The following is a 22,900-nucleotide window of genomic DNA, read 5'->3' as shown; positions in this document are numbered from 1 at the left end:
ATTATCGTTAGCTTGTCTCAATATTATACCTGCGCCACTCTGACAAGTATTCCAAACATAGGGAATTCATTAGCTTTCAGCTTCAGGGACCCACTCCGGCGCACTTAAAATCAACTAAGACCTAGGAAAAAGGTCCAGGTAAGTCGTACGTTACTCACTCTTCACTCTTCACACTTCACTCTTCAGTGTATCCTACGTGTTAACTCTCATTCCACAATCCACACACGGGCTGTGGACTATTCTCGAACCCTTTTCGTCTCTCTCATTTTACTGTTAAAAGAGTCGCTCTCGATAAGACGACAACATTCCTATCCGCGGGCCAGCTCAGATGGTCCACCGTGAGCTAAACCATTTATTTAGGTCAGCGTCTCGCATTGCCCACTTCGGGACCGCGCCAAAAACAATAGCCAGCTCAGCAGCAGCTCTCATTTGCGTGCTCTCTAGCACGTGGTCAGACATCCCCAGTTCCAAAAGCGTTTGTATTCCGCGGGGTGTTCTTCCAAATTTCATCATATATATAGTCCCCCTCCTCCCCTTCAGCTCTTCCATCAAGCTATCAGCTCACTACTACTACTCCTCCGCACTGTTCCATTGCTCAACACTAACAAGAATCCCCAAATGGTCCAAAAGCAAGAATTCCACCATCACCATCCGAATCTCAGGCCCCAGATCCAAAAACCCAACTGCAATCTACTCCCTCGCGATCAAGAGGACTCCATCATCGTCTCCGCCCTCATCCATGTGATCTCCGGTTGCACGACCGCGGCGCCCGTGGTGCCTCCCCACTACGATGCTTTCCTAATTAGCCAAGCAGAGGCGGCGGCGGCGGCGGCAGCAGCGGCTGGGGCGGCGTTGATGATTGCGGAGAGCGGGAAAGGGAAAAGGAGGAGGAAGAAAAACAAGTACCGGGGAGTGCGGCAGCGTCCGTGGGGGAAGTGGGCGGCGGAGATACGCGACCCCCGGCGGGCGGTGCGCAAGTGGCTCGGCACGTTCGAGACGGCGGAGGAAGCAGCTCGAGCTTACGATCTCGCCGCAATCGAGTTCCGCGGGGCGCGGGCCAAGCTCAATTTCCCATTCCCAGATCAAATTCCGGCTCAGGAAGGTGAGCTCATCCAATCCTCTACACCCTCGCCTCCCTATCAAGTAGAGACCGGAAAAGAGCAGCAACTGCAGCAAGAGAGGCAGGTGGGAGATGGAGCACTGGATCAATGGGAGGAGATGGTGGAGTTATGGGATGGGTTGCAGGATTTGGTAGCGCTGGATGATGGAGATCTTTGGTTCCCTCCCTTAGCATAGTTTTAAGATTTGATGATGAGCATAGCATACACGAGTGGTTGTTTCAGTGAACTAATTACTATACACATTTGTTATTTGTTTTAATTAAATTTGTCAATATACCTGAGAATGTTAGATTACCGTCTACTCAAGTCTCCGATATTAGGGAGATTTCTTTTGTAACCGAAATGGTCAACTTAATAAAAAAAAATTTAATTACTTACTAAACGCCGGCATTAATCGTACTTATTACATCTAGGCGTGTAGTCGTGCGGTGGATATCTGGCTATCGCGCGGACAAACCGTAGAAAGAGCGTAACATGTGCCGGGTGGCGCTTCCTCAGCAATTCCTCTCTGCTGTTGAAGACAAAGACGTTGGACCCCACACTCTTCTGCTTAAAAATTGGATTTCATTCTTCTTTCGTGGGCCTAACCCAATATAACAATATCGATACTCTTTTAGAGGGGCCCGAGTATTTATTCCTGTTATATTTAAAGAGTAACCAATTCCAATTGGACTTCACTAAAAGAAAATTCTGATTGGATTTCTTATCTTGGTTCGTCTCGCTGACCGATTAAAGCATAGCCGCCGCCGCCGCCGCCGGCCCTAGCTCGCTCTGCTAGGATTTTTAGATAGTTTTTTTCTTCTCCATTTGACGTGAGGGTTTTCTCTATGTGGCATCCCTCCTCTTTCCTCTCCTAGACCGAGAGGCTTCTATCCACGTATCCGAGCTCGTCAGCCTCCGCAAGTCTTTTATGATCCCAAATATTTGTTCCTGGATGGGTTGGAAGTTAGCCTCAGCTCTAATGCCGAGATGCTCTTCTTTCTCGGCGAGAACGCCTCGTCGGCCTGCCATCACTGCCTTCTCCGCTCTCATCCTCCCCGTCGCTGCCAATTGACTCCCCGTAGCTACTGTTGTAGCAAGCGCCAACTCTTTTATTTTATTTCTTTCTTTCTTTTTTCCTCTATTCTATGTAGATTATTATGTGGCGTGTTTCAGTTTTAGCTTGGATCCGCCTGGGTCACAAATGGAGCCACTGAAAGCCCTTCGCCTCGCTTTTTTGGGTTTGATATAATTTTTTTTTTTGTTTTTTTGTTGCTAATTTGTGGGGCTTGTCAATTTTTTCTTCTTATCAGGCTTGTGATGAATGAAATCTGGAGATCTCTTTAAAAAGAACTGAAATACACCTGGCATTATTTGCGTTACAAAGGGATTAGATGTAAAACAAACAAACAGAAAGGATAAGTCTAATCTAATTCCGTTGTTCTTTTTAACTAATTTATACATCATATAAATCTATTATCCATTATTCCATTTATCCTGCTGCTCCCAATTTGGAGTTCCCAAATATACAAGACGAAAAGGAGATAAAAATCTAATGGTCAGGAGATACGGTGGGTCCGCTCTTTTAGTGCGTCTCTGTCTCTCTCCGACCTCCAATATTTTTCTTTTTTCATCTTCTTGTTCCCTCGAATGTGGTGAAACAGAGAACAAGAGAATTCAAGTAAGATTTCTTTTTATATGTATTATCATTCAAACAATATATTTCGCTTTTCGTTGCTACCTATTTCTATTTTCTAGATATAAAAACATGGCTTATGTTCTCATGTGAGCAATGGTGTTAGGAAGCAGCGCTTCTCTAGAAATATTTGTTTTCAATTTGTTGATGGGTGGAAGCATTGGTTCTTTTGAGGAGAGATTGAATTATTCCAGTTTCTTTGCACGGTGATTTGTGAAGAATTTACGAATTTCCACAAGATAATGTAGATTCATTCATATGATGGATGAAAAAAAATAAAGAAAGATAGGCAGATAGATCTGTTGGTGTTGGTGATGGCTCGTTATTTCCCTTCTGTTGTTACTGCTATCATTCTTTTAATCCACAAATATTATAGCAGTCGTCTATATTCTATTTAACTTTCGCTTAATTTTCCATGCTTCCATTTCTCCTAAATTAACCTGGAGTATTTTTAGTCGACTTGATTAAGTGGATGATCCAATGTAGAGAGTTTTGAGAATGTGTCATGCAAGCTTGCTAAGTTCCTTTGTTTGATTAATTGTTTTGGCCTTGACTTGCAGTACATTTCATCATGCTCCTTTCCTGATGATTTTTTGCCCCATATAAATTTATCCTGTTATCAGATGATCCTTTTTCCCCCTGTTTAAATTCCAATGATTTTTATCTTGCTTATTCTTTCTTTTAGGAAGTTATCTTTGCATAAGTTGGATTGATGTTTCAGCAGAACAGAATGGCAAAAAGGTGCCCAAATAGTGGGAATGATCTTAGCAATTAGATAGAGCTTTCATATGAAACTCTCTCTTGTTTGTTCTCTTTTTTCTTTTTCTTTTTTTCCTTCTGAACTTTTCTCTTCCTTGATTGGCATTACTGGCTGTAGTAAGACCAAATCATGCATGGCTTAATAGTAAACATTGTTAACTTGATCACTGTTTGTTTCTTTTGGTTTATAGCATCAGATACTGATATTTTAGTATAAGACCTGCTCTTGAATTGAGGGAACAAAAGATGCTGAGAGATTTCTCACTGGAAAGGGATGAAATGCTTGATCCTCATCACCAGCATAATGAAATGAATGCTTCCAATATGTCGAGTCCAAAAGATGTTCATGATAGCAGAGTGCTTAAATTTTCTCCATCAGAGTCTACCAAGGAACTTGAAACTACTGACAAAGTCCAAAGTCCCCCAGGAGCACAACACCAATGTGAAAATAGGTACATGCAATGGCAAAATTATTTCTAAGAATCTCAAAATTGAGAAGCTATTCAGCATGTTCTAATTATCGAGCTTGTTCACAGTCAAACGGAAGCTCGAAGTGCACAGAATGGGACATCAAAACTTTCTGAATACTCGGATCAGATTATAGACAATAGGATCCTTGTTGACACTGCAGCACCTTTTGAATCAGTTAAGGAGGCTGTCAGCAAGTTTGGAGGTATTGTTGATTGGAAAGCTCAGAAGACCTTGATTTTGGAGGTAATAATTATTCCGATATCGAATATTTTGCCATTATTTTGCAGTATCACTGCTTTTATTTCCTCTTGTGCAGTATTTGTTACTTGAAAATGGATTTCCAATTTCTCTTATACAAGTGCTAAAATGAGTATGGGTTTCTTTTCCTTTCAGATCAATCATGAACTTTGATAATTCTAAATATTTAGTTCAAAATAATTCAAGAAATAGAGATAATACAAACTTCAACATCCGGTTTCAGCAGTGGCTAGTTATTTCCCTCCATTAGGGTCTTCTCATTTTCCCTGTGCTTTCTTTCGTTAAGCTGAAAATGGTATCAACGTTATGGTGGCTAACAAAGAGCAAAATGCATTATTTTTCTTCCTTTCCTTATACATCCATGGGCCAAAGTATATTTGTCCATCACTGGATTTGTTAGATGCTGTCCCTCAGACGCCTACTTTAATATTCTTTCTTCAGAAATTAGTAAGGGTATTACCGAACAATCAACTGGCGCAAGATTTCTATCTATCCGATATCACTTCTATTCCTTTATCATACAGAGGTGAAAGAATGTTTTAGCTCACCCTTTGATTGTATACAGAGGCGCAAATATATCGAACTTGAACTTGACAGGATGCAAGACGAGATCCCACAGTACAGGAAAAGATCAGAAGCTTCAGAAAGTGCTAAAGCACAAGCAGTAGAGGAGCTTGATAGCACCAAGCGATTATTAGAAGAACTCAAGTTAAGCTTGGAGAAAGCGCAGACACAAGAGGCTCAGGCTAAGCAGGACTCGGATCTTGCTGCACTGAGGGTCAAGGAGATGAAACAAGGGATTGCAAGTGATGAAAGTGTTGCTGCAAAGGCACAACTTGAGGTTGCCAAAGAAAGGCATGCAACAGCCATTGCAGATATCATACTAGTAAAGAAGGAGGTAGAAACTCTACAAAAGGATTACGTTGCTTTAGTGAAGGAAAGGGATATTGCAATAAAAAAAGCTAAAGAGTCTACTGCTGCATCCAAGGAGATTGAGAAGACTGTTGAGGATCTTACCCTGGAACTGATCACAATGAAGGAGGTGCTGGATTCTGCACATGCTGCTCATCTTGAAGCAGAAGAGCAGAGAATTAATGTGGCCCTGGCATGGAAGCAAGAGAAACTTACCTGGGAGAATCAACTGAAGCAAGCTGAAGAGGAACTACAGCAGCTCAATGGGCATCTTCTATTGACCAGTGATCTCGAGTCAAAACTAGAAACAGCATGTGCATTGTTGGTTATTCTAAAAGCTGAATTAGTTACTTGTAGTGAAAGGAAGTTGAGTCAAGAATCAACCATCATTGTGGAAGAAAATCCAACCGATGAGCAAGGGACCCAGATGAACACTCAAGGGACACTCTCTCTGACCAAAAAGGAGCTTGAGAGAGTTAAGGTTAATATTGAAAAGGCAAAAGATGAGGTGAACTGTTTAAGAGCTGTGGCTGCTACATTAAAAGATGAACTAGAGAGAGAGAGTGCAGCCCTTACCACCATGCGGCAAAAGGAATGGTTAGCATCTATATCAGTTTCATCTCTTAAAGCAGAATTGAACAGGATTAATACCGGGTTGACATTAATTTTAACGAGAGATAAGGAAGCCAGAGATAAGGCGGCGGACCTATCAAAGGAACTACAGCAAGCACATCAGGATACAGAGCGAGCGAAGTCAACTGCAAACATGGCCTGTGAGGAGCTCAAGAAAGCGAAGGAAGAAGAAGAACAAGCCAAGGCTGGATCCACTACCATGCACATCAGACTGAATGCTGTGCTGCAGGAGATAGAGGCAGCTAAAGCATCAGAAAAGCTAGCACTTGCAGCAGTCAGAGCATTGGAAGAAAGTGAACAGGCTGCAGGAAATGAGACTGAGGGCTCTGCGGCTGGCGTAACACTTCCTATAGAAGAATACTATGCACTCAGTAAGAAAGCTCACAAGACCGAGGAACTTGCCAATAAGCGAGTGATCGCTGCAATTGAGAAAATAAAAGCAGCAAAGGAATCTGAGTCAAAAAGCTTAGAGAAATTAGAGGAGGCGAATAGAAAGATCAACGAGCGGAAGAAAGCATTAAAAGATGCAGAGAAGAAGGCTGAGAAGGCGAAGAAAGGCAAGGTGGCTATAGAACAGGAGTTGAGGAAGTGGAGAGCTGAACACGATGAGCGACGAAGAACTAGTGATGCTCCTCAAGACTTGGATGATAATTCCAAATTTGAGGAAGCTAGAGAAACATCACGTAAAGAAGGCACCATTCCAGGAGGTGTTTATACTCCTACTTTGAGTCCTCCATCATACAAAACAAATGAATCAAAGACGAGGAGAAGATCATTCTTTCCGCGGATACTCATGTTTTTGGTCAGAAAGAAGGCTCAGTCTTTAAAGTAACGAAACTACTCTTTCCAGTGTACTTTACTGTTGCTAGTATTCTTTTTTATACATGCTAATAAGTGCTTCGTTGCCACAGAAAAATACGTGTTTCGAAGTATGTTGTTAACATGCATTAATTCGTGTTGTAACATTTAGTCCAACATTATTAGCTTCTTAATTATTGTCCTTTTTCTCCCTCTTCTTATACAAACAATATTATTAAATCGTTGTTCGGATATATATATATATATTAGTGCCAAGGTGACTGCACTGCACGTCGTCATGTACTTGGACCATATACTCTGGTAGGAATATTCAGAATTCTCCGTAGAACCCCATCATAAAACAAATAACTGCATTGCCGTATGCTGTCCCGATAAATAATCAATGGCAAATAAGCACCATAATTACAAAAACGTAGATAAAACCATAATATTTCTTTGATTACCTCCTCATTTTTCGTTACATTCTCATGATGTCTTATGTCACTTAAACACGCCTAAACCATTTGAACTCGGACCTAACAAATAATCACCACAATCTAGGTATAATATTTTATTATACAAGGATTTTATATCTTATGGAACGCAAGCAGGTGATGCGCTGCATCTACTACTACTTATTCTGATCAACAAGCTTCAGACCCCAGCTCATATCTTCACAATGCCTCACATGCGGGACCAGTGCCCCGGTATCTACACCTTTCTTAGCTTTGCAATCGTAAAAGGGTGGAGCATGAAAACAAGGCTCAGTCGACATGGCCTGCCGGCAGGGTGGGTCTGGTGCTGTCAGGTTTTCAGGTTTGAACATAATCCATGGCTTTAGACCTCCAAGACCTTGAGCCACATACCCGAATGTAGACCAGGCACTGGTGACTAACACATCAGTTAAACTCAAGAGATATATCTCTGCCCATGCTTTCATGTTGTGCATTTGCTTCTCTGTCTGCTGATATCCTTCATAGCTTGGCTGATAGATGCTAATAATCTCACCATTGGCAGTTGGGTGCTCCCAGTACATGTTCCTGATTTTCTCATAGTATCCAGAGTTCAAAGAAGTCATAAGAACAGATTTTGATACGATATTTGTTCTAGAAACCACATGTTCTTGCGAAGCGATGTCAGGGAGCAACTTTTCCTTCAGAGAACAGGAAAGGATCTGATCCAACACATGCTCAAATGGACCGCTTCCAGTGTCAAAGACTCTGACCTGAATGCCAACACTCTTGTCAGCCTTAGCAAGATAGGAGTGATAATACCTTGTAATTAAACCCCATACGGCATTCGTCGGGTGAAAAAGATAACGTCCCAGATGATGGAAAACAGTATCTTTCTCAGGAAAAAGCTGGCTTAGTTGTTCTTCATAAGTTGGGATCAGAAAGAGGGATGGCACAAAGTAGTTGTCTGATCTCAGAAATAGCCAAGGGATCTTTTCAAGGACATGCTGGTCATCTTCGCAGAAAAAAAGTTTGTCATAGTCACCATAATCATGGCTTAGATGGAGATAACTAAAAGCAGGCAATGACCCCATTAACGAATGCTCAACATTGTTACTAATAACCTTATCTTTTAGCATGTTTCCATAGCTTGCAGAAGTAGTAATGTTGAAGTTTTTGAACTCAGCTACAGGGAAATCCAAAGGTAGTAGCCAAGAAGTCTCAGGAAATGGTTCACAGAAAAGGTCAGCCATGTCGGCACCTCTGTCAATAAGTAAGACTCTGTTTGTGAGGAGAGCATAAAGAAATGCTGAAGCAACTGATAACATCCTGTTACCCAATCCACTATATGATATCCATACCACATATTTGCAATCTGTATTCTCAATGCCTTGACCAGACTTCAACTGCCCTACAGCTTTCTTATAAAACTCAGTATTTGGGCCACATTTTCTTTGTAAAGCTTCATGGTTCCTTAGCTTTTCCAACAGACGGGAAGAAGGCAAGTAAGCCGTTTCTTTACGATAGAATACTGATTGATACCTGCTCAGACAGGATGCTTCACCAAATCCAGCAGCCAGCAGACCACCAAGAAATTTGTCCTTCTGGAATTTAGATGCAGAGGAACCATCTTCTGAACACAAAAAGGGTACAAATTGAAGATACTTGAATAAGCTAACTGAGTGTTGCAATAACAGTAAAATAGAGGAAGCAATAAAACCAACACTTTTTGTATTTGCAGCAGATACGATAGGGAATTTACTCAATCTAGGGAATCAAAAGAGCGAAACTAATGTGACCGTAGGCTTGCATAAAACACCCTAATGGTGGGAGTTTAAGAAATTAATAGTCTAATGCAGTACGTACATGAAGTCAGATTATGAGATATATTGATTACATATAATTAGTAGATTTATTTATGAAATTAAAACCGCATAGGTAATGAAGGCTAATTCATTCCATCATCATACTTCTTTTTCCAACAATACGGAGCTGGCTAGAGTACTGCTCAAAGATGAGTAGCTCGAAAAGAATTGATAGATTTTACATCCGATTAGCAACCTAATATCAAACCTGGTGCCAAATTCCTAATCAAAGCAAACACAGACAAATGTTGAAACCCAAATCAGAACAAACCGTTCCCACATCTGATAAAAAAAGTACATTGATTCTTTTACGTTTAATCATCAACTACTTCAACTAGCTGCGGCTTGAATTCAACTGTTTGAAAAAAGAGGAAAAAAAACTATTATTTTAAATTAGCCAGCATATCTAAAATATCTTAAATAGATCAAATCTAAAGTTAGTTCCAAATCTTATTTCCCCCGCTCCAAGAAGAGGATCTAATACCACTTAATAAAGCACAGAAAAAGGAATAACGGGCATAATAAAGAAGAAGAAAAAAGTACAACAATGTCTTGTTCCTCTTAAAAGTAGAGGGCAGCAGCATAACGATTTTAAGATAAAAATAAAATAAAAGAGTGAGCCGCATTTACCATTTCGCCAAAGGGGATCCACGTACGGGATCCGACGAGCTCTCGACACCACAATGAGGAGGTAAAAAAGCATCAAGCACCCGATGAGAGCCAACGCCGCCCTCGTGATCCCCGGCACGGGCTTCTTTCCCGGCGCGTTTGGAGAAGCCCTACCGTTCTCCGGGTCGGGTAGGCTCGCCGGAGCGTGCTGCTGCCTCCTGATCCGCTTCATATCCATCACCCGCGGCGATCCGACTCAGCTCCGCGGCGAAGATTATGACATGGAGGGGTTCGTTTGTCTCCCAAAAGGTGGTCGAAGAAATGCCAAGAGGTAGAGGCCAGTGACGGGATCTATAAGGTGGGGTTTACGGAAGGAGTTAATGGAGGGCAAGACTTGAGAAATGGGGAAGAGTTGGTTTATGGATAGCAACGTGGGGAGCAGTCTAGCGAAAAGGGGGAGTCCAATTAATTGCACTTAGAGAAAACGACATTGTTCGGCGAGGTTGGAGAGATTTATAATTAATTCAAAATAGGCTGCAGCTTTATAATTATAAAATCTGTCAATTAAGAGTGACCACCACCTTTCTAGAAGAAATTGACTCATTTTTTATTGGGTAGGATTAGCCTATATTCTAATTTATGTATCAGAAATTACTATTTCCTTTTTACTTGCTTCACCACTAATTGAGAGGATCATTTCATTAGAAGAAAAAACAGTTTGTTTATGGTTTCATGCCATTATGTCAAAGGATCTAAAAGGGCCTGCTTTTTCCAAAGTTAGGCCCAGATTCCTTCCTCTATCATTGGATGTAACTGTCCAGGAATCATATTCCCATCATGCAAACAGTGAACCTACTCACAATTAGAGTCGGAATCTTAGGGGGCTTAAATCAATCATTTGTTCCATAAGAGGATCTAGCGGGGAGATATATATACAAATGTGATTGATGAAGCTGATATAATTATTCGATATGTGATCTTACATGGATAAAATGTTTGAATAGATTACTCAAGCAAAATAATTAATCAACTAACTTAAGACCTTGGCCCACATCTTCACAATGCCTTACATGTGGTACGAGAGCACCTGGATCAACATCCCTCTTAGCTTTGCAGTCTAGGCTTGGGGGTGAGTGCAAGCAAGGCTCCACTGACATGGCTCGAAGGCAAGGAGGGTCTGCTGTCTTCTGATTCCATGCCGGTCTGAGTAGAATCCATGGCTTCAAACCTGCAAGGCCGTGAGCTACGTATCCGAATGTAGACCAAGCACTTATTACTACTTTATCATTATAGCTCAATAGAAACATCTCTGCCAAGGCCTTTTGGTTGTGCGTCTGTGCTTCTGAATGCTGCCATTCTTCATGGCTGGGTTGATAAATTGCGACGATCTCCCCAGTAGAAGTTGGGTTCTCGTAGTACATGGATTTGATCTTCTCGTAGTATCCAGAATATAGAGAAGTCACAAGAACAGATTTTAACCTTTTTATGGTTGAAGATGAATTTGACGATGACTCCGTAGTAGTGGTTGTAGGTAGCAACTCCTCTTTCATCAAACACTTGAATAGTTGATCATACATGTCGTCAAAAGAAATAGGTTTCTCAGGAAATATTCTGATTTGTAATCCGAGCCTCTCGTCAGCCTTGGTGAGATACGATTCATAATACCTTGTAATTATTCCCCATACCGAGTTGGAAGGATGAAAAAGGTATCGTCCCAAATGGTGGAACACAGACTCTTTCGCTGGAAACAACCGACGCAGTTCATCTTCATACATGGGCATTAGAAAGAGAGGCGGCACGAAATAGCTATCTGATTTCAGTATCATCCAGTTGAACTTTGCAAGGATTAACTGATCATCTTCGCAGAAAATGTTATTATCCAACCGCAGGCGAAATTGCTCCAGGTGGAAATACACGTACGCTGGTAGAGACTCCGCAGAGACGTTGACATTATTGCTGATTACCTTGTTCTTTAGCATGTTGGCATAACTTTGTGGAGAATCCCTGTTAAACCGGTAGAAATTTTGAATTGGAAAATACGGAGGTAAAACCCAAGAACTTCCCGGGAACGGCTCACAGAAGAGGCTTGCTTGTTCTTTAGGTACATAGGTCAGTAGGACTCGATTTGTGAGAAGAGCATAGAGGAATGTAGCAGCCAAACTTAACATCCTGTTGCCTAAGCCATTACATGGGAACCAAACCACATATTGGCACTGCGAATCATGTGAATTGTGACCAGCATTTAGCTGTTCGACTGCTTCCCGGTAGCGTCTGCTGTTTGGGCCACATTTCCTGTGGAGAGCTTCATACTTTCGAAGCCTCTCTACAAGATAAGAGGACGGTGCAAAGGGCGACGCTCTACGATACAATGCTGACTTATACCGGCTCAGACAGGAATGTTCATCGAAGGCAGGGGAAAGTAATCCACCAAGAATGTTCTTTGGTGTTGGAATGGTTGGAAGGCTAGCAGCAGCAGCAGCAGAAGACGAGGAAGAAACATTTCTAGAACCTACAATTTTCGCAATGAAGTTTGCCAGATAAGTCTACAGTATGATTTATAAACGATAAGCAAACCAATGAGGGAAGTGCCCTTAGATTGTAATGAACTAAATCAAGAAGATAATAATATGCATATCATGATCATTAGAAAGGCTTTGGGATAATGAATCAATTGTGCTTTAGCTGAGTTAATTGTAAACACATTAATCCGGGTTCATACTGTCCAAAAATTACTGCGATCGAGTTTTGTTTATGGAGATCTAAAATGCGAAACTATAAACTTAATGGACTGGCCGGTTTCTTATAATCAACAGGTAGTGGATAATTATACAATCAGGGAAAACTATACAGTTGACTTCTCCACGCAAGTTTTAGGGACACATTTAAACCGTAATGGAGAACATCATTCTGCACTACTACTCACGAGTCACAATCGACACAAAGTTGGTGACAAGCAAATACTTTTTATTGGTCTCATCGTGGCAAAGAGTTAGTTTGACTAATTTTATCAATGGGCTCAACTTAAACTAGAAACAAATGCCCAGATCAAAAACTACAAAGTGGTGGAAAAGCTTTGTCTTTTGCATATAAACCCTTCAGAACTCCTTATTTGCATGTATGTGATAATTAACAAGGGCTCAAATCTAAAAACACCAAAGAGTAGGAAATGGTTGTAGTACCTTTAGTTGACGCCGGGAGCGGAGCTCCCCGGGAGAAGAACGCGGATGTACTCCAATGGCCGCCGAAGAGGAACACGAGAAGCGGCAGAGTAATCAATAAGCCCACGAGCGCCACCTCCACTACTCTCCACCTCTCCCCCTTCTCCATTTCCGGATCTTGATCTGCCTCTCCTTGCCTCCGCACCCGCTTCGCATCCATCTCTCTCTCTCTCTCTCTCTCTCTCTCTCTGTTTCTTCTCCGATTTCCTCCGGATCGAGCTTACGAATCGCTAATTTTTATTTTCTCCTCTCGAGCCGAGAGGAGAGTAGAATACAACTTGTAGTCGAGCTACAGCTACTGACGCAGAACGTGCACGGCCATAGCTTGGATTTATTGTTAGGAGAGGCCAAAGAAGAATATAATATTATATAATATTATTTGTAATTTAAAAATATGTTATATATATATATATACTCTATGTAATTATTTCATAAATTAAATTAGAATGAGAATAATATTTGGAACAAATTTTAAATCCAAATAGCAATACTAATAGACAAATAATATCATTTATCTATAATTTAGCACTAATAATAAATAAGATAAAATTTTAAAATTAAAGGGCGGGGGACCATAAGTATCGTCCGAGTTCGACACTATTAATTATTAGACAATCCTATTAATGGTACTGGGCCTGGGATTATTAGGTTGTCGTTCCTCTCGATAATAAAATTTATTTTTTATTATGTGCTTAATTTAGACTAATATGCGAGAATGATTATAATTTCCTCTTAAAAGTCTCCTTAACAAGCCACCTCATATTTTGTGAATACAATGCGGTGGCATCGAGGAGTGGGATTTAATCATTTAATGGAATATATACTTTTCCTCTGCCTTCCAGTAAGGAACCCAAAGTTGGGGTGCTCGAAGCATTCTAATGTTTTCTATTATAAGGGGAAAAAATTTGCTCTTTTTCTCTTTGCCAAATAGTTGATGGGATGATTGCACGACACCACGAGGCACGTGCTTCCAATGTGGTACAATACTTCGGTAGGGGTGAAACTGAAATGCCGGTCGGATATTGTCGGTGCGGACTGGATGCCTACTTGGGTAAATATTATTTGGAATAGGCTTTTTGCTACAGTGACTGTAATAGTTGAGATTTGGGCTATTCACTAACCTGAGCCCGGCCCAGGATATATATATATACTAAGCCCAAAACCATAACTGCCTTATAACAAATGTTTAAGATATGGGAAATGAACCCCTACAGTAAGATGATCAAATACATCCCCGTTGATGTATACTCTGATTTCTGACTGTTACGTTAAGTGCCTGATAAATGCAAGTTTGAAATGTTTAGCAAGTCTAAGTTGTCACGAAAATGCGACCAATTAATTGCTATAGTAAAATTTTGTCATGGTTAGCACTGTCAAAATAGTTTGATGGTTAGGAGCTACACGAGCTCGATTTGTTTAGAGCTCAGCTTATGTTTGTCACACTTGAATTTATTTATACAACCAATTAATTGCTAGTAAAAGTCTATCCATGTCATTGGCTGTCATAATAGGTTGATGGCTCGCAAGCTGCTTGATGAGCTCGGATCTCGACTCGATACTGTAGCTTATAGTACAATATATTATATTATAGAAGTGAACGGGCTTAGTAATCAATCTCTACACCTCTATTGGCTACAGCTTTGTCTTGCCAACATTGGTCGCACCTCCACCGGCCACGCCTTTTCACTTTGAGATTTTTTATGGGTTTACCTCAACTTTGAAGACTTTATTCTTTTATGACCATCAAACTTCATCTCATCAGCCCATGATTCTTATCGAGCCTTTTTGAATTTGAGACGAACCAACTCGTTTTTAGTTTGAACCAAACTTCGAGTTGAGAAAAATTAGCTAGACGATGGGGATACCAGAGCTTTAATTGCCTCATATTCCATCCAATATCATCCTTCGAATCGTAACTCATGGATCAAGTAATTCTCAAAAGTGATTGGATCCCAGCTGATCTTTTGCCATCGCGAAGGTAACAACCTGAAAGACAAAGTTCCAAAATTTCCAGTTTCACTTGTACGATTAACCATCACATATTTAATTGCCAACGAGCAGTGCAGATCATGGCAGCGCTTCAACGAGGAGAATGGAGACATAAATTCGCCACGAAACATGAGAGAGTCGTGCGATGAGGAGCTTGACGTTTGAGGAAAAAATTGCCATTCTCAAGCAACACGCCTCTTGTCAATAAATCTTTGGAAGTATTATATTTGTTGATACCTAGAAACGATTATGCCAGGGCACGAGAACTATTTGAGAACGACAAATTAAAAGCACTATTGTTGGTTATGATTCCACTTTGTATTAGGATTCAATTTTGTTTAATGTTCAAGTGGTGATAGAATCCAAATTGCATCGTGAAGTGGTCGTGTATATTATCCTTCTTAGATTCGGCCCAGCAGTTCAATTCACCACTCACGTGAGCAATGTGACTCGCTGAGTCGATCGAAGATCTGGTCACCACTGGTCGATTGCCACCGCCCTACTTGCCTAACGAAGGTCCAGAGAGACCCTCCATTTCTTCACGGGGCGGTAACGTCACCGGATTATCGACAATGTCGATCCTCACCCTTTTTATCTCCTGCGCCTTCTCGCGGGCTTCCCTTCTCTCGTCCAGGTTCCCTCCAAACTCCAAAGCGAGCAAGAGAAGAGAGATGAACTCCTCCTCTCAAACCCTAACCCTAGAATGACTCCGACAAATCTTAATTCTTTCCTCTCCTGCCCTCCCAAGTCCACGCTTCCCCTTTCATCGCCGCCTTCCCATCTCCCTCTCCACCGCTGCCGCGCGGCTGAGGCTTCCGATTCCGCCCCCTCGCCTGACTGGTTCCGTACCCCGCGATCGAGGGATCCGGACGGGAGGATCTACGCCGGTGACCCCGGCGTCCGCGTGAATGCCAAAGAGGAGGGCAAGAACGGGGACGGCAAGACGAAGAAGAAGTGGTGGTGGTGGTCTCGCGATCGGGAGAGCTACTTGGCCGACGATTCGGACGCCCTCCCGCTTCCGATGACGTATCCCAACACCTCGCCCGCGACGCCCGAGGAGATTGATCGCCGCCTCAATTGCGATCCTAATGTTGAGGTTGGCTTCATATCCATGTTTTGCTTTGTGAGATTTGTATGCGGTTCTATTGTGCTTGCGTTATTGAATTGTTTTTTATTGTTTGTTTGTTTGTTTGTTTTTGTTTTTGTCGTGAAAGGATTGCAAAGAAGTGGTCTACGAATGGACGGGGAAGTGCAAGAGTTGCCAGGGGACCGGGTTTGTTAGCTATTACAGAAAGAAGGGGAAGGAGACGATCTGCAAATGTGTTCCTTGTCTTGGAATTGGTAGGCATTTACTTCTTTCTCTTGGCTCTCTTACTTTTTACTTGTGCTAGGAAAATCTATTGTGTCATTTGAAATTATGATTTTTGTTATTCTAGGCATGTCCGCAGAAAGAACAAAATTTTAATAAATTTGTAATGCATAAATAGACTAAAAGAGCGGCAGAGATAGTAGCGAGATGTAGGAGAAAAATCAGCTAGTTATCTTTTCACATAATTGACACAAAGTAGCTTTCTACATAATGTAGGACCTCTCTGTATTCTAATGTATGTAAGACCATGTTTACATTGCTATATGGAAAATAAGAAGCTCTGAGTTTGTACACAGAAAATTTGTAGCTTTCTTTTTCTGAGTACTGTAATCCTTGGTAGACAAAAGAAGTAATACGCACAGTTTGAGATTAATGATCACTTTTTGTTTGTCTTTTTTTCCCTGCAATTAACACCAATTATTTATATCTTTTACCTCCTTAGCAAACCCATCAATCCCTCAATACTCTACGACTGAGTTATTGCCTTACGGTTGGGCCTTGTCTCTGTTATGATTGTTAACTCCTCTTGGAAACAGAAAAGAGTATTTATCTCCTTGTAGTGTGAAACTTAGTTCGGGAAAGGACTGACTAGTCTTTCTGGCCCAGATTATTTTATACAGAGCCAAAGAACACAAAGAACACAAAGAATCCTCTCATGCACAATGTGGCCAAAGTAGGAAAGAAAATCAATGGAACATCTTGCTCATGTTGGTCCATGCAGCCACTATATATTAGCTATGCTCTCTCTCTCTCTCTCTCTCTCTCTCTCTCTCTCTCTCTCTCTCTCTCTATCTCTCTCTCTCTCTCTCTCCCCTGTGCCTGACTACATAAGTTCGTCTGAAATGCATAATATCCTTCGACCATTGGTTCATAGATTTGTTAACTGCTCCGGGAGCAAATTGTTTTATGGGTCTTGTGGGGCTTCTTAGTTTTTGGTTGTAGCCTTGTGAGTGTTGTAGGATTTATTAATCTTGCTTTGCAGGCTGCTACCCTAGTTTTTGGTACCATTTCTTCTCTTCTTCATTATATAACTGATTAAATGGCATAACTGCTTCACAGAATTGGTCTGAAAATGGGTAAACTTATTTAATACATAGTCTTTTAACTAACTAAATGCAAGTTCATGATCAGATTAATCAATGGGCAACTAGATTATGAAATTTTCTTTTTAATTTTTGAAGTTTGTTTTTTCTAGTAATCATATTTCTGCATATATATTTGTAACTTAATATTGTGAACGACATTATCATTAAGGTAAGTTCCTGGTAATTGGATATGTTTAACCACTTTGATGGGACTGAATGTACACGGCCTTAATTAGTAAATTTTATGCGGATTATATACCCTTTTCCTAGTTATTACATTCTTGTGTTTTAATTATGAAAACACTTGGAGCCACTATCTGATAACTCCAAATGATGGCTTGTTATAAAGTTGACTTAGGTGGTACCACGTATCATGTTAGGTTTACTATCTTCAACTGGTACCGTGTTACTAGACATTTTAGCTTATTTTTTCCTAATTATGTATAGAAGTTAAGTCTATCAGTGTAGTGATAATCAAATATTTGAAAGTACTGGCTCATGGACTGTGTCCAACTATTTTTCAATTCATCCATGTTTCCCAAAGACATGTGTATATATGATCCAAACTGTTCCAACGTTTAGTACATCGGAAATTGTTTATGACAGTACCATCTTGGTAGATTACTAGTCAGGCATTATTTTCAAAATTAAATTCACTTTTCAATTGAATATATACATTTTAGGTGGTTAGGAACATATGTTACTGTCCAGAGTTTACCCTATAAGTATATGGAAACTATGGCATTCTGGTGTTAAGGCCTAAGTAAGATCTTGAGTACATTGTACAGATTCGCATTGCAATTTGATTGTGAAACTAAGCAACTTCCACTGCTTCAGATGTTAGTCCAAATTATCAGAAGAGCTATGGAGGGAGCTAATGGAAGCGAAGTTATTTGTTAAGGGTTACAATTTTTTAACCATTTGGCACTTAGTACTGTCAATTATCTCTTGTGCAATTTCAGCCAAATAGGAAAGTTCACATGCTGTACCCATGACTTTAAAATAAGAACTGCTGTTTGGTCATCGACATATCCTTAGTCACATAGCCTGAATTAGATTTCTTAGACTCCATTTCAAGTAAGCTTTAGTGCCTACCTTTTCATATGATGTGGTGAATCCATCATGATTTGTTGGTTGGTTCCTTCAGAGCATTACAATTTCCTCTTCCTCTATTGATTGACATCTCTGATTGATACAGTTTTAGTGTGGGTTTTTCTAATCTCCCATAGAATAGTAAGATTATGCCACATCCAGCTTGCTGAAAATTTGCTTCAGATACTCAGTACAGTTTACTGAAGAAACTATTTTAATTTTGCTGTTCATTGTATCACAGTCTCTTTACCAAGAGTAATTTTTCGCTAGTTAATTGGCCTCTCTTTGATAGCTAGCAGTCAAGCATCTGTTTCTTTATATCTGCCATATATATTATTTTTCCTAGACACTTAAGTTTCATTATTGTACTTTCTGCTTACAAGAGTTCTATTCTCTGTTTTGTTATGCACACTTTATTATATTATAGTCATAAGACTTCTGGTTCTCTTTTAATAGTGTACTTATTGAATCACATCTGCTGTTCGTTTCTTAGGTTATGTTCAGAAAATTACAGCTCGTAAGGACATCGATGTGATGGAAGATCTCGACAACGGAAAACCGCCTTAATTTTGATAGTTCTTCTTCGAGCACTATACACCCCTTCCTACGGATGAGTGAATTTTGGACCACAGTCATTATGTTCCCAAAGATGCTGATCAAGATATGTTTCTTATTGGCTTTAATTGTCCTTTTATACTCACCTCATTGAAAAGAAAAAAAATATATAGCTCGCGTGAGTTTTCCTACAATTTTGTTGGGCTGTGTTATGAGGGACCTGATCAGAGGACCTGCTGTAATTGATTTCTATATGTACAACTTTTGAATCCGTATACATTTGATATCAAAGGGAAGCAAACGGAGAAGTTAAAAGGAAACGTATTGAAGCAGTACTCAAGATTCTTATGCTTGTCTTTTCACATCCATATATTCTATCCTCCGTCCTAACTTTCCTTTCTGTGATTGCTTAAACCATGCACAGATTCTTGAGTTCAAAGTAATCAACTATTCCTACACCCAGAGTACTTTTGAGGTATCGGAATCCCATTAACTTCCAGTAACCATCAGGAATCTTTAGCCTGGCAAGAGGCAAAGATTATTTAAATAACAACTTACAACAGCCAAATCTCTCAGGCTTCTTCTGTAGCTGCTCAATCCTACTGTCTTCTGTATGAACACCAAACTAATCAGGAAGATGTCCCAATCGAGCTCCAGTTTTCTAAGTTTTCAATACAATTTGTCCAAGCTTCCTTTAAAGCGGCGATCATTTGAAGACCGGAAATTCTCTGACCTGATGCTCACTTTCGAGCCTGACATTGAGGAGATGAAGAAAGTCTTCAACAAAATTTCAGGCACAGAAGGCAAGATCAGCAAGCGGGATCTCCGGTTGCTGCTGGAGAAGCTGGGGCAAACTAATGCCGCCTGCCAGGCGAAGCAAATGATGGATGCGGCCGACTTGAATAAAGATGAATTTATAGATTTTGACGAGTTCATGGAGGTGCACAAGAAGGGAGTAAAGGTTACCGAGATAAAGAGAGCATTTTTTGTGTTTGATAGAGACGGAGATGGAAGAATAAGCGCGGAAGATCTGCACAAAACGTTCGCAAGGCTGGAGGAGAAATTCACCATCGCAGAGTGCGAAACGATGGTGAAGAAGATAGATAGAAACGGTGATGGATTGGTTGATATGGACGATTTCATGAGCATGATGACTCGACCCAGGAAGAAAGCGTGAGGACTGTTCAAGAATCAAAAGAGTACTGCCCCTCTGTACTGGCAAATCTAAATGACATAAGACTATATATCTTGTTCATATTGTGGAGATACACAAGGTTTCCACCTGAAATTTATGCTAGAGGGGCAGCTAATTAAATTTGATCGTATTCAATAAATGCAAGGATATATAGGAGAATGTCCATGGTGTCTTAACACGGAGAATGGCGTATCCATAAATGCTTGTAGTTGTTGCTTCTCTGGCTTTGATTAATCTGTGAAGGTAATATTCGTAAACTTATGAGTTTTAATCGTTTTTTCGTTTGACTTTAATGTGAATGACTATGACCATCCTATTAAAGTGCTTTCTTTGAGGGTCTCCTAAAAGGATTATGTTTAAAACTACTGCATCTATCTATTTTTGCAAGTATAGTAAAAGAACACGAACTATGAAAATATGATAGAAAAGTGCGATCCCAATCATAGGCGCAGGAGACACAGAGCTTTTCTTAATTGTGTGTTAATTACTATCCAAAAGATAAAATTTGGCCATCAAATTAGTTCGCTTAGGATGCTCCAAAATTGAAGCGACTACGCAAAGAAGCAAACGAGCCATTACACAGCGCCGGCCCTAGCACACTAGCAGCCCCTCCGCTAGGATTTATTTCCAGTTCATCTCTCTTGTAAGAGACTGGTTTGTTCGAGTGTCGTCCGTGGAGACCGATGAAGGTTGGGTGTCTTAGCTCCACGCTATGTATTCACTCCTGGGGTGGGGTAGAGATAATCATTGAGCCCGACCCTCCCAAACTCAACCTAATCATACTTAGTTTTAATTGGGCTAAATCTGACTCAACCTGAGTTCGAAATAATAGTGGGAAGCATGGGTTAAGTTTTTGCCCACCCATCTCGGCCCAAAAGCCTAACTCACAATTCTGGTCATAGAGTTTTTTAGTCCCATATTAAATATTTAGTAAATTATATGTCAATATATTCTTACGAAGGATAACTAAAATATTTTCCTATAAACCTATTAAACTTAACATAATAAGATATAATATTATTTTATTTCTAAATAAATATTTTAGTATTGAAACTATGTAATAGGAAATTAAAACTTATTTAGATGAAAAACTTTAGATATGTTTTCTCTTTATTTTACCCAAATATTTAAATTAGATTATTATAATATATAATATTTTGATCGTATTTATATATCATTAGAAATATTGGCCCTCGTAATCAAAATTGCTAGCTCCGCCTCTTATCTTTGTTGTTGTTGTCACTCCCTCTCCGTCTTCTCCTTTTCTCTAGAAAAGAGGAGAGGCCAATATTTTCCTTTCGCTTATTTCTTTTACTTGCTATAGTCAATCTGTGCTGGTTGGTTTGCGCTTTCGTCGGAGTGTTTTGGTGGGTGAGTGCAAGTCAGGGAAGGTCTCTCATTTTTCACCTCCCGTAGGCCATATTAAGGCAATCAAGAGTATAGTAGCGAAGGATATATAGTTACACTAGGGATGAGTTGAGTCTAGTTATGAAAAAGATATATAAGATTTTTGTCACCAATGCCACCTCGAGTGACTGATGTCGATTTTGTAGCTTGGGTCATGGTATTGTGCTCCTCTCTCTCTTATTTGGTACTCCACTGAAACAGAATATTTTTCCTTTCTTTTTTGTTGTTGTAGGTTGTGATTTTCTTGCTTCTCTAAAGTATCTTTGGTTGTCGAATCACGACCGAACCGTAGACTCACTTTAAGCCCTTTGCTTCTATGAATCCATCTGGGCCATACTCTCTTATTATCTTTTATTATCTATCCTTGAGCTTAATATTATATTTTTCTTGTTATGCTGTCTATTACTTTAATCAAGCATGAAACTTATGTTAAAATATTGTCACCCTATCCCTCTCTCATTTCATGTATTGCATTATTATATATGTTGTATTAATGAATCTTTGTGCCCAGAGACTTTTTCCTAAGAAAAAAACCAACAAAGAAGCAAACATTCTGATCGAACACTAAATCTCTTTCCGGTAGGAATCACAAAAGCTTCAATAATGCAACCTTGTTGACTGGAAAAGGTTATTCATCGATTCCCCATGCATATCATGATCTCAGTGTAGTGTTTAAATTCTCTGTCAAAAAGCAAAAGAAAATTCTTGGACAGAATGTTGCAGTTCCTAACTTTGCTTTTGGACCAGCACCACTTAAGTTAGCATAAAGATAATTCCGTTACTTTGGTCCAATAAAGAGAGACGTATCTTTAATATTCTATATACCAAGTTAGCCCAGTGTCACGTGTCCATATATCCACTACCATAAAATAAAATTTCGATGAAATATTTAATATCAGTTCACTAAACTAACAATTAGCACAGAAGTGAGTTAAATTAAAACATACATATATAATAATTAGCTATTTAACTATTAATTCCTTTTCTTTGAAGAAGACATAAACCATGCAGGGAACTCCATTGGTGGTTTGACTGGTGACGGTCGTAGATGGACAGCAAGGATGATACCATCTTATCCTTCTAACCATTATCCAACTTAATGAGAAGAGACTCTTCCATTCTTGTCCATTTCAATCACTTGGGGGAAAAAAAAGAGATTCGAATCAAGGAATTCCATTTAATTTCTAAGACCCACATAGATTTATTGGAGATAAGACCGAACTGTTAAAAGATCTGGCAGTCCGCGTCAAAAGAATCATCTATCCATCCTAAGCTTAGAAGAGAATATAATGCAATGTGTTCTTGAGTATGCAGGAAGCTAGCTAGCTTAAAATGTTATCAATGTATAGATAGTATTTTCTACATGACAGGAGTAAAGATTTATATGGAAAAGTAATAGATGTTAAGTAGACTATATTTACGGTAGTAATATTTTTT

At 39.9% G+C, this 22,900-nt stretch overlaps 6 protein-coding genes across 9 annotated transcripts; 4 read left to right on the top strand and 2 right to left on the bottom strand.

The window, feature by feature from the left end:
- The first annotated feature begins 537 nt into the window (after positions 1-537).
- On the top strand, positions 538-1,503 carry LOC140777765 (uncharacterized). The gene has a single exon (XM_073122106.1). It carries the CDS (start codon positions 619-621, stop codon positions 1,294-1,296), a length of 678 nt encoding a protein of 225 aa, XP_072978207.1. The 5' UTR covers positions 538-618; the 3' UTR covers positions 1,297-1,503.
- Positions 1,504-1,778: 275 nt separating this feature from the next.
- LOC140777764 (protein WEAK CHLOROPLAST MOVEMENT UNDER BLUE LIGHT 1-like) lies at positions 1,779-6,861 on the top strand. Of its 2 annotated transcripts, XM_073122105.1 has the most exons (4): positions 1,779-2,781; positions 3,747-4,007; positions 4,092-4,269; positions 4,850-6,861. In XM_073122105.1, exons 2-4 carry the CDS (start codon positions 3,802-3,804, stop codon positions 6,659-6,661), a joined length of 2,196 nt encoding a protein of 731 aa, XP_072978206.1. In that variant the 5' UTR covers positions 1,779-2,781; positions 3,747-3,801; the 3' UTR covers positions 6,662-6,861. The 2 variants fall into 2 exon arrangements, with proteins under 2 accessions (XP_072978206.1, XP_072978205.1); XM_073122104.1 differs by having other exon boundaries at positions 1,779-4,007.
- A 202-nt stretch (positions 6,862-7,063) lies between these two features.
- LOC140778250 (galactoside 2-alpha-L-fucosyltransferase-like) lies at positions 7,064-10,009 on the bottom strand. 2 transcript variants are annotated; one of them, XM_073122875.1, is made up of 2 exons: positions 9,575-10,009; positions 7,064-8,709 (listed from the first exon to the last, which is right to left on the bottom strand). In XM_073122875.1, exons 1-2 carry the CDS (start codon positions 9,789-9,791, stop codon positions 7,259-7,261), a joined length of 1,668 nt encoding a protein of 555 aa, XP_072978976.1. In that variant the 5' UTR covers positions 9,792-10,009; the 3' UTR covers positions 7,064-7,258. The 2 variants fall into 2 exon arrangements, with proteins under 2 accessions (XP_072978976.1, XP_072978977.1); XM_073122876.1 differs by having other exon boundaries at positions 7,064-8,712; positions 9,575-10,008.
- Positions 10,010-10,457: 448 nt separating this feature from the next.
- On the bottom strand, positions 10,458-13,054 carry LOC140778762 (galactoside 2-alpha-L-fucosyltransferase-like). The gene is made up of 2 exons (XM_073123622.1): positions 12,733-13,054; positions 10,458-12,062 (listed from the first exon to the last, which is right to left on the bottom strand). The coding sequence occupies exons 1-2, from the start codon at positions 12,929-12,931 to the stop codon at positions 10,576-10,578; spliced, it is 1,686 nt and encodes a 561-aa protein (XP_072979723.1). The 5' UTR covers positions 12,932-13,054; the 3' UTR covers positions 10,458-10,575.
- Positions 13,055-15,352: 2,298 nt separating this feature from the next.
- Positions 15,353-19,203, top strand: LOC140779118 (protein disulfide-isomerase SCO2). 2 transcript variants are annotated; one of them, XM_073124096.1, is made up of 3 exons: positions 15,353-15,856; positions 15,975-16,101; positions 16,736-18,793. In XM_073124096.1, exons 1-3 carry the CDS (start codon positions 15,464-15,466, stop codon positions 16,804-16,806), a joined length of 591 nt encoding a protein of 196 aa, XP_072980197.1. In that variant the 5' UTR covers positions 15,353-15,463; the 3' UTR covers positions 16,807-18,793. The 2 variants fall into 2 exon arrangements, with proteins under 2 accessions (XP_072980197.1, XP_072980196.1); XM_073124095.1 differs by lacking the exon at positions 16,736-18,793 and adding an exon at positions 18,800-19,203 and having other exon boundaries at positions 15,371-15,856.
- Positions 19,204-19,498: 295 nt separating this feature from the next.
- LOC140777025 (calmodulin-like protein 30) lies at positions 19,499-20,038 on the top strand. The gene has a single exon (XM_073120928.1). The coding sequence runs from the start codon at positions 19,499-19,501 to the stop codon at positions 20,036-20,038; it is 540 nt and encodes a 179-aa protein (XP_072977029.1).
- Positions 20,039-22,900: the final 2,862 nt, after the last annotated feature.

This window comes from Typha angustifolia, chromosome 15, assembly GCF_048772165.1.
Source record: "Typha angustifolia cultivar Huaian chromosome 15, ASM4877216v1, whole genome shotgun sequence".
Lineage (NCBI taxonomy): Eukaryota > Viridiplantae > Streptophyta > Magnoliopsida > Poales > Typhaceae > Typha > Typha angustifolia.
This window is presented reverse-complemented; position numbering and strand designations above follow the sequence as displayed.

Bases quoted from the DNA above. Each gene is read 5' to 3' on its own strand.
- LOC140778762 (XM_073123622.1), bottom strand. From the start codon at position 12,931: ATGGATGCGAAGCGGGTGCGGAGGCAAGGAGAGGCAGATCAAGATCCG. The intron at 12,063-12,732 runs GTACTACAACCA...CGAAAATTGTAG, and splicing joins GCTCCCGGCGTCAACTAAAG to GTTCTAGAAATGTTTCTTCC.
- LOC140777765 (XM_073122106.1), top strand. From the start codon at position 619: ATGGTCCAAAAGCAAGAATTCCACCATCACCATCCGAATCTCAGGCCC.
- LOC140777764 (XM_073122105.1), top strand. From the start codon at position 3,802: ATGCTGAGAGATTTCTCACTGGAAAGGGATGAAATGCTTGATCCTCAT. The intron at 4,008-4,091 runs GTACATGCAATG...GCTTGTTCACAG, and splicing joins CAACACCAATGTGAAAATAG to TCAAACGGAAGCTCGAAGTG. The intron at 4,270-4,849 runs GTAATAATTATT...GATTGTATACAG, and splicing joins AGAAGACCTTGATTTTGGAG to AGGCGCAAATATATCGAACT.
- LOC140777025 (XM_073120928.1), top strand. From the start codon at position 19,499: ATGTCCCAATCGAGCTCCAGTTTTCTAAGTTTTCAATACAATTTGTCC.
- LOC140778250 (XM_073122876.1), bottom strand. From the start codon at position 9,791: ATGGATATGAAGCGGATCAGGAGGCAGCAGCACGCTCCGGCGAGCCTA. The intron at 8,713-9,574 runs GTAAATGCGGCT...TTTTGTGTTCAG, and splicing joins GGATCCCCTTTGGCGAAATG to AAGATGGTTCCTCTGCATCT.
- LOC140779118 (XM_073124095.1), top strand. From the start codon at position 15,464: ATGACTCCGACAAATCTTAATTCTTTCCTCTCCTGCCCTCCCAAGTCC. The intron at 15,857-15,974 runs GTTGGCTTCATA...TTGTCGTGAAAG, and splicing joins ATTGCGATCCTAATGTTGAG to GATTGCAAAGAAGTGGTCTA. The intron at 16,102-18,799 runs GTAGGCATTTAC...TTCGTTTCTTAG, and splicing joins TGTTCCTTGTCTTGGAATTG to GTTATGTTCAGAAAATTACA.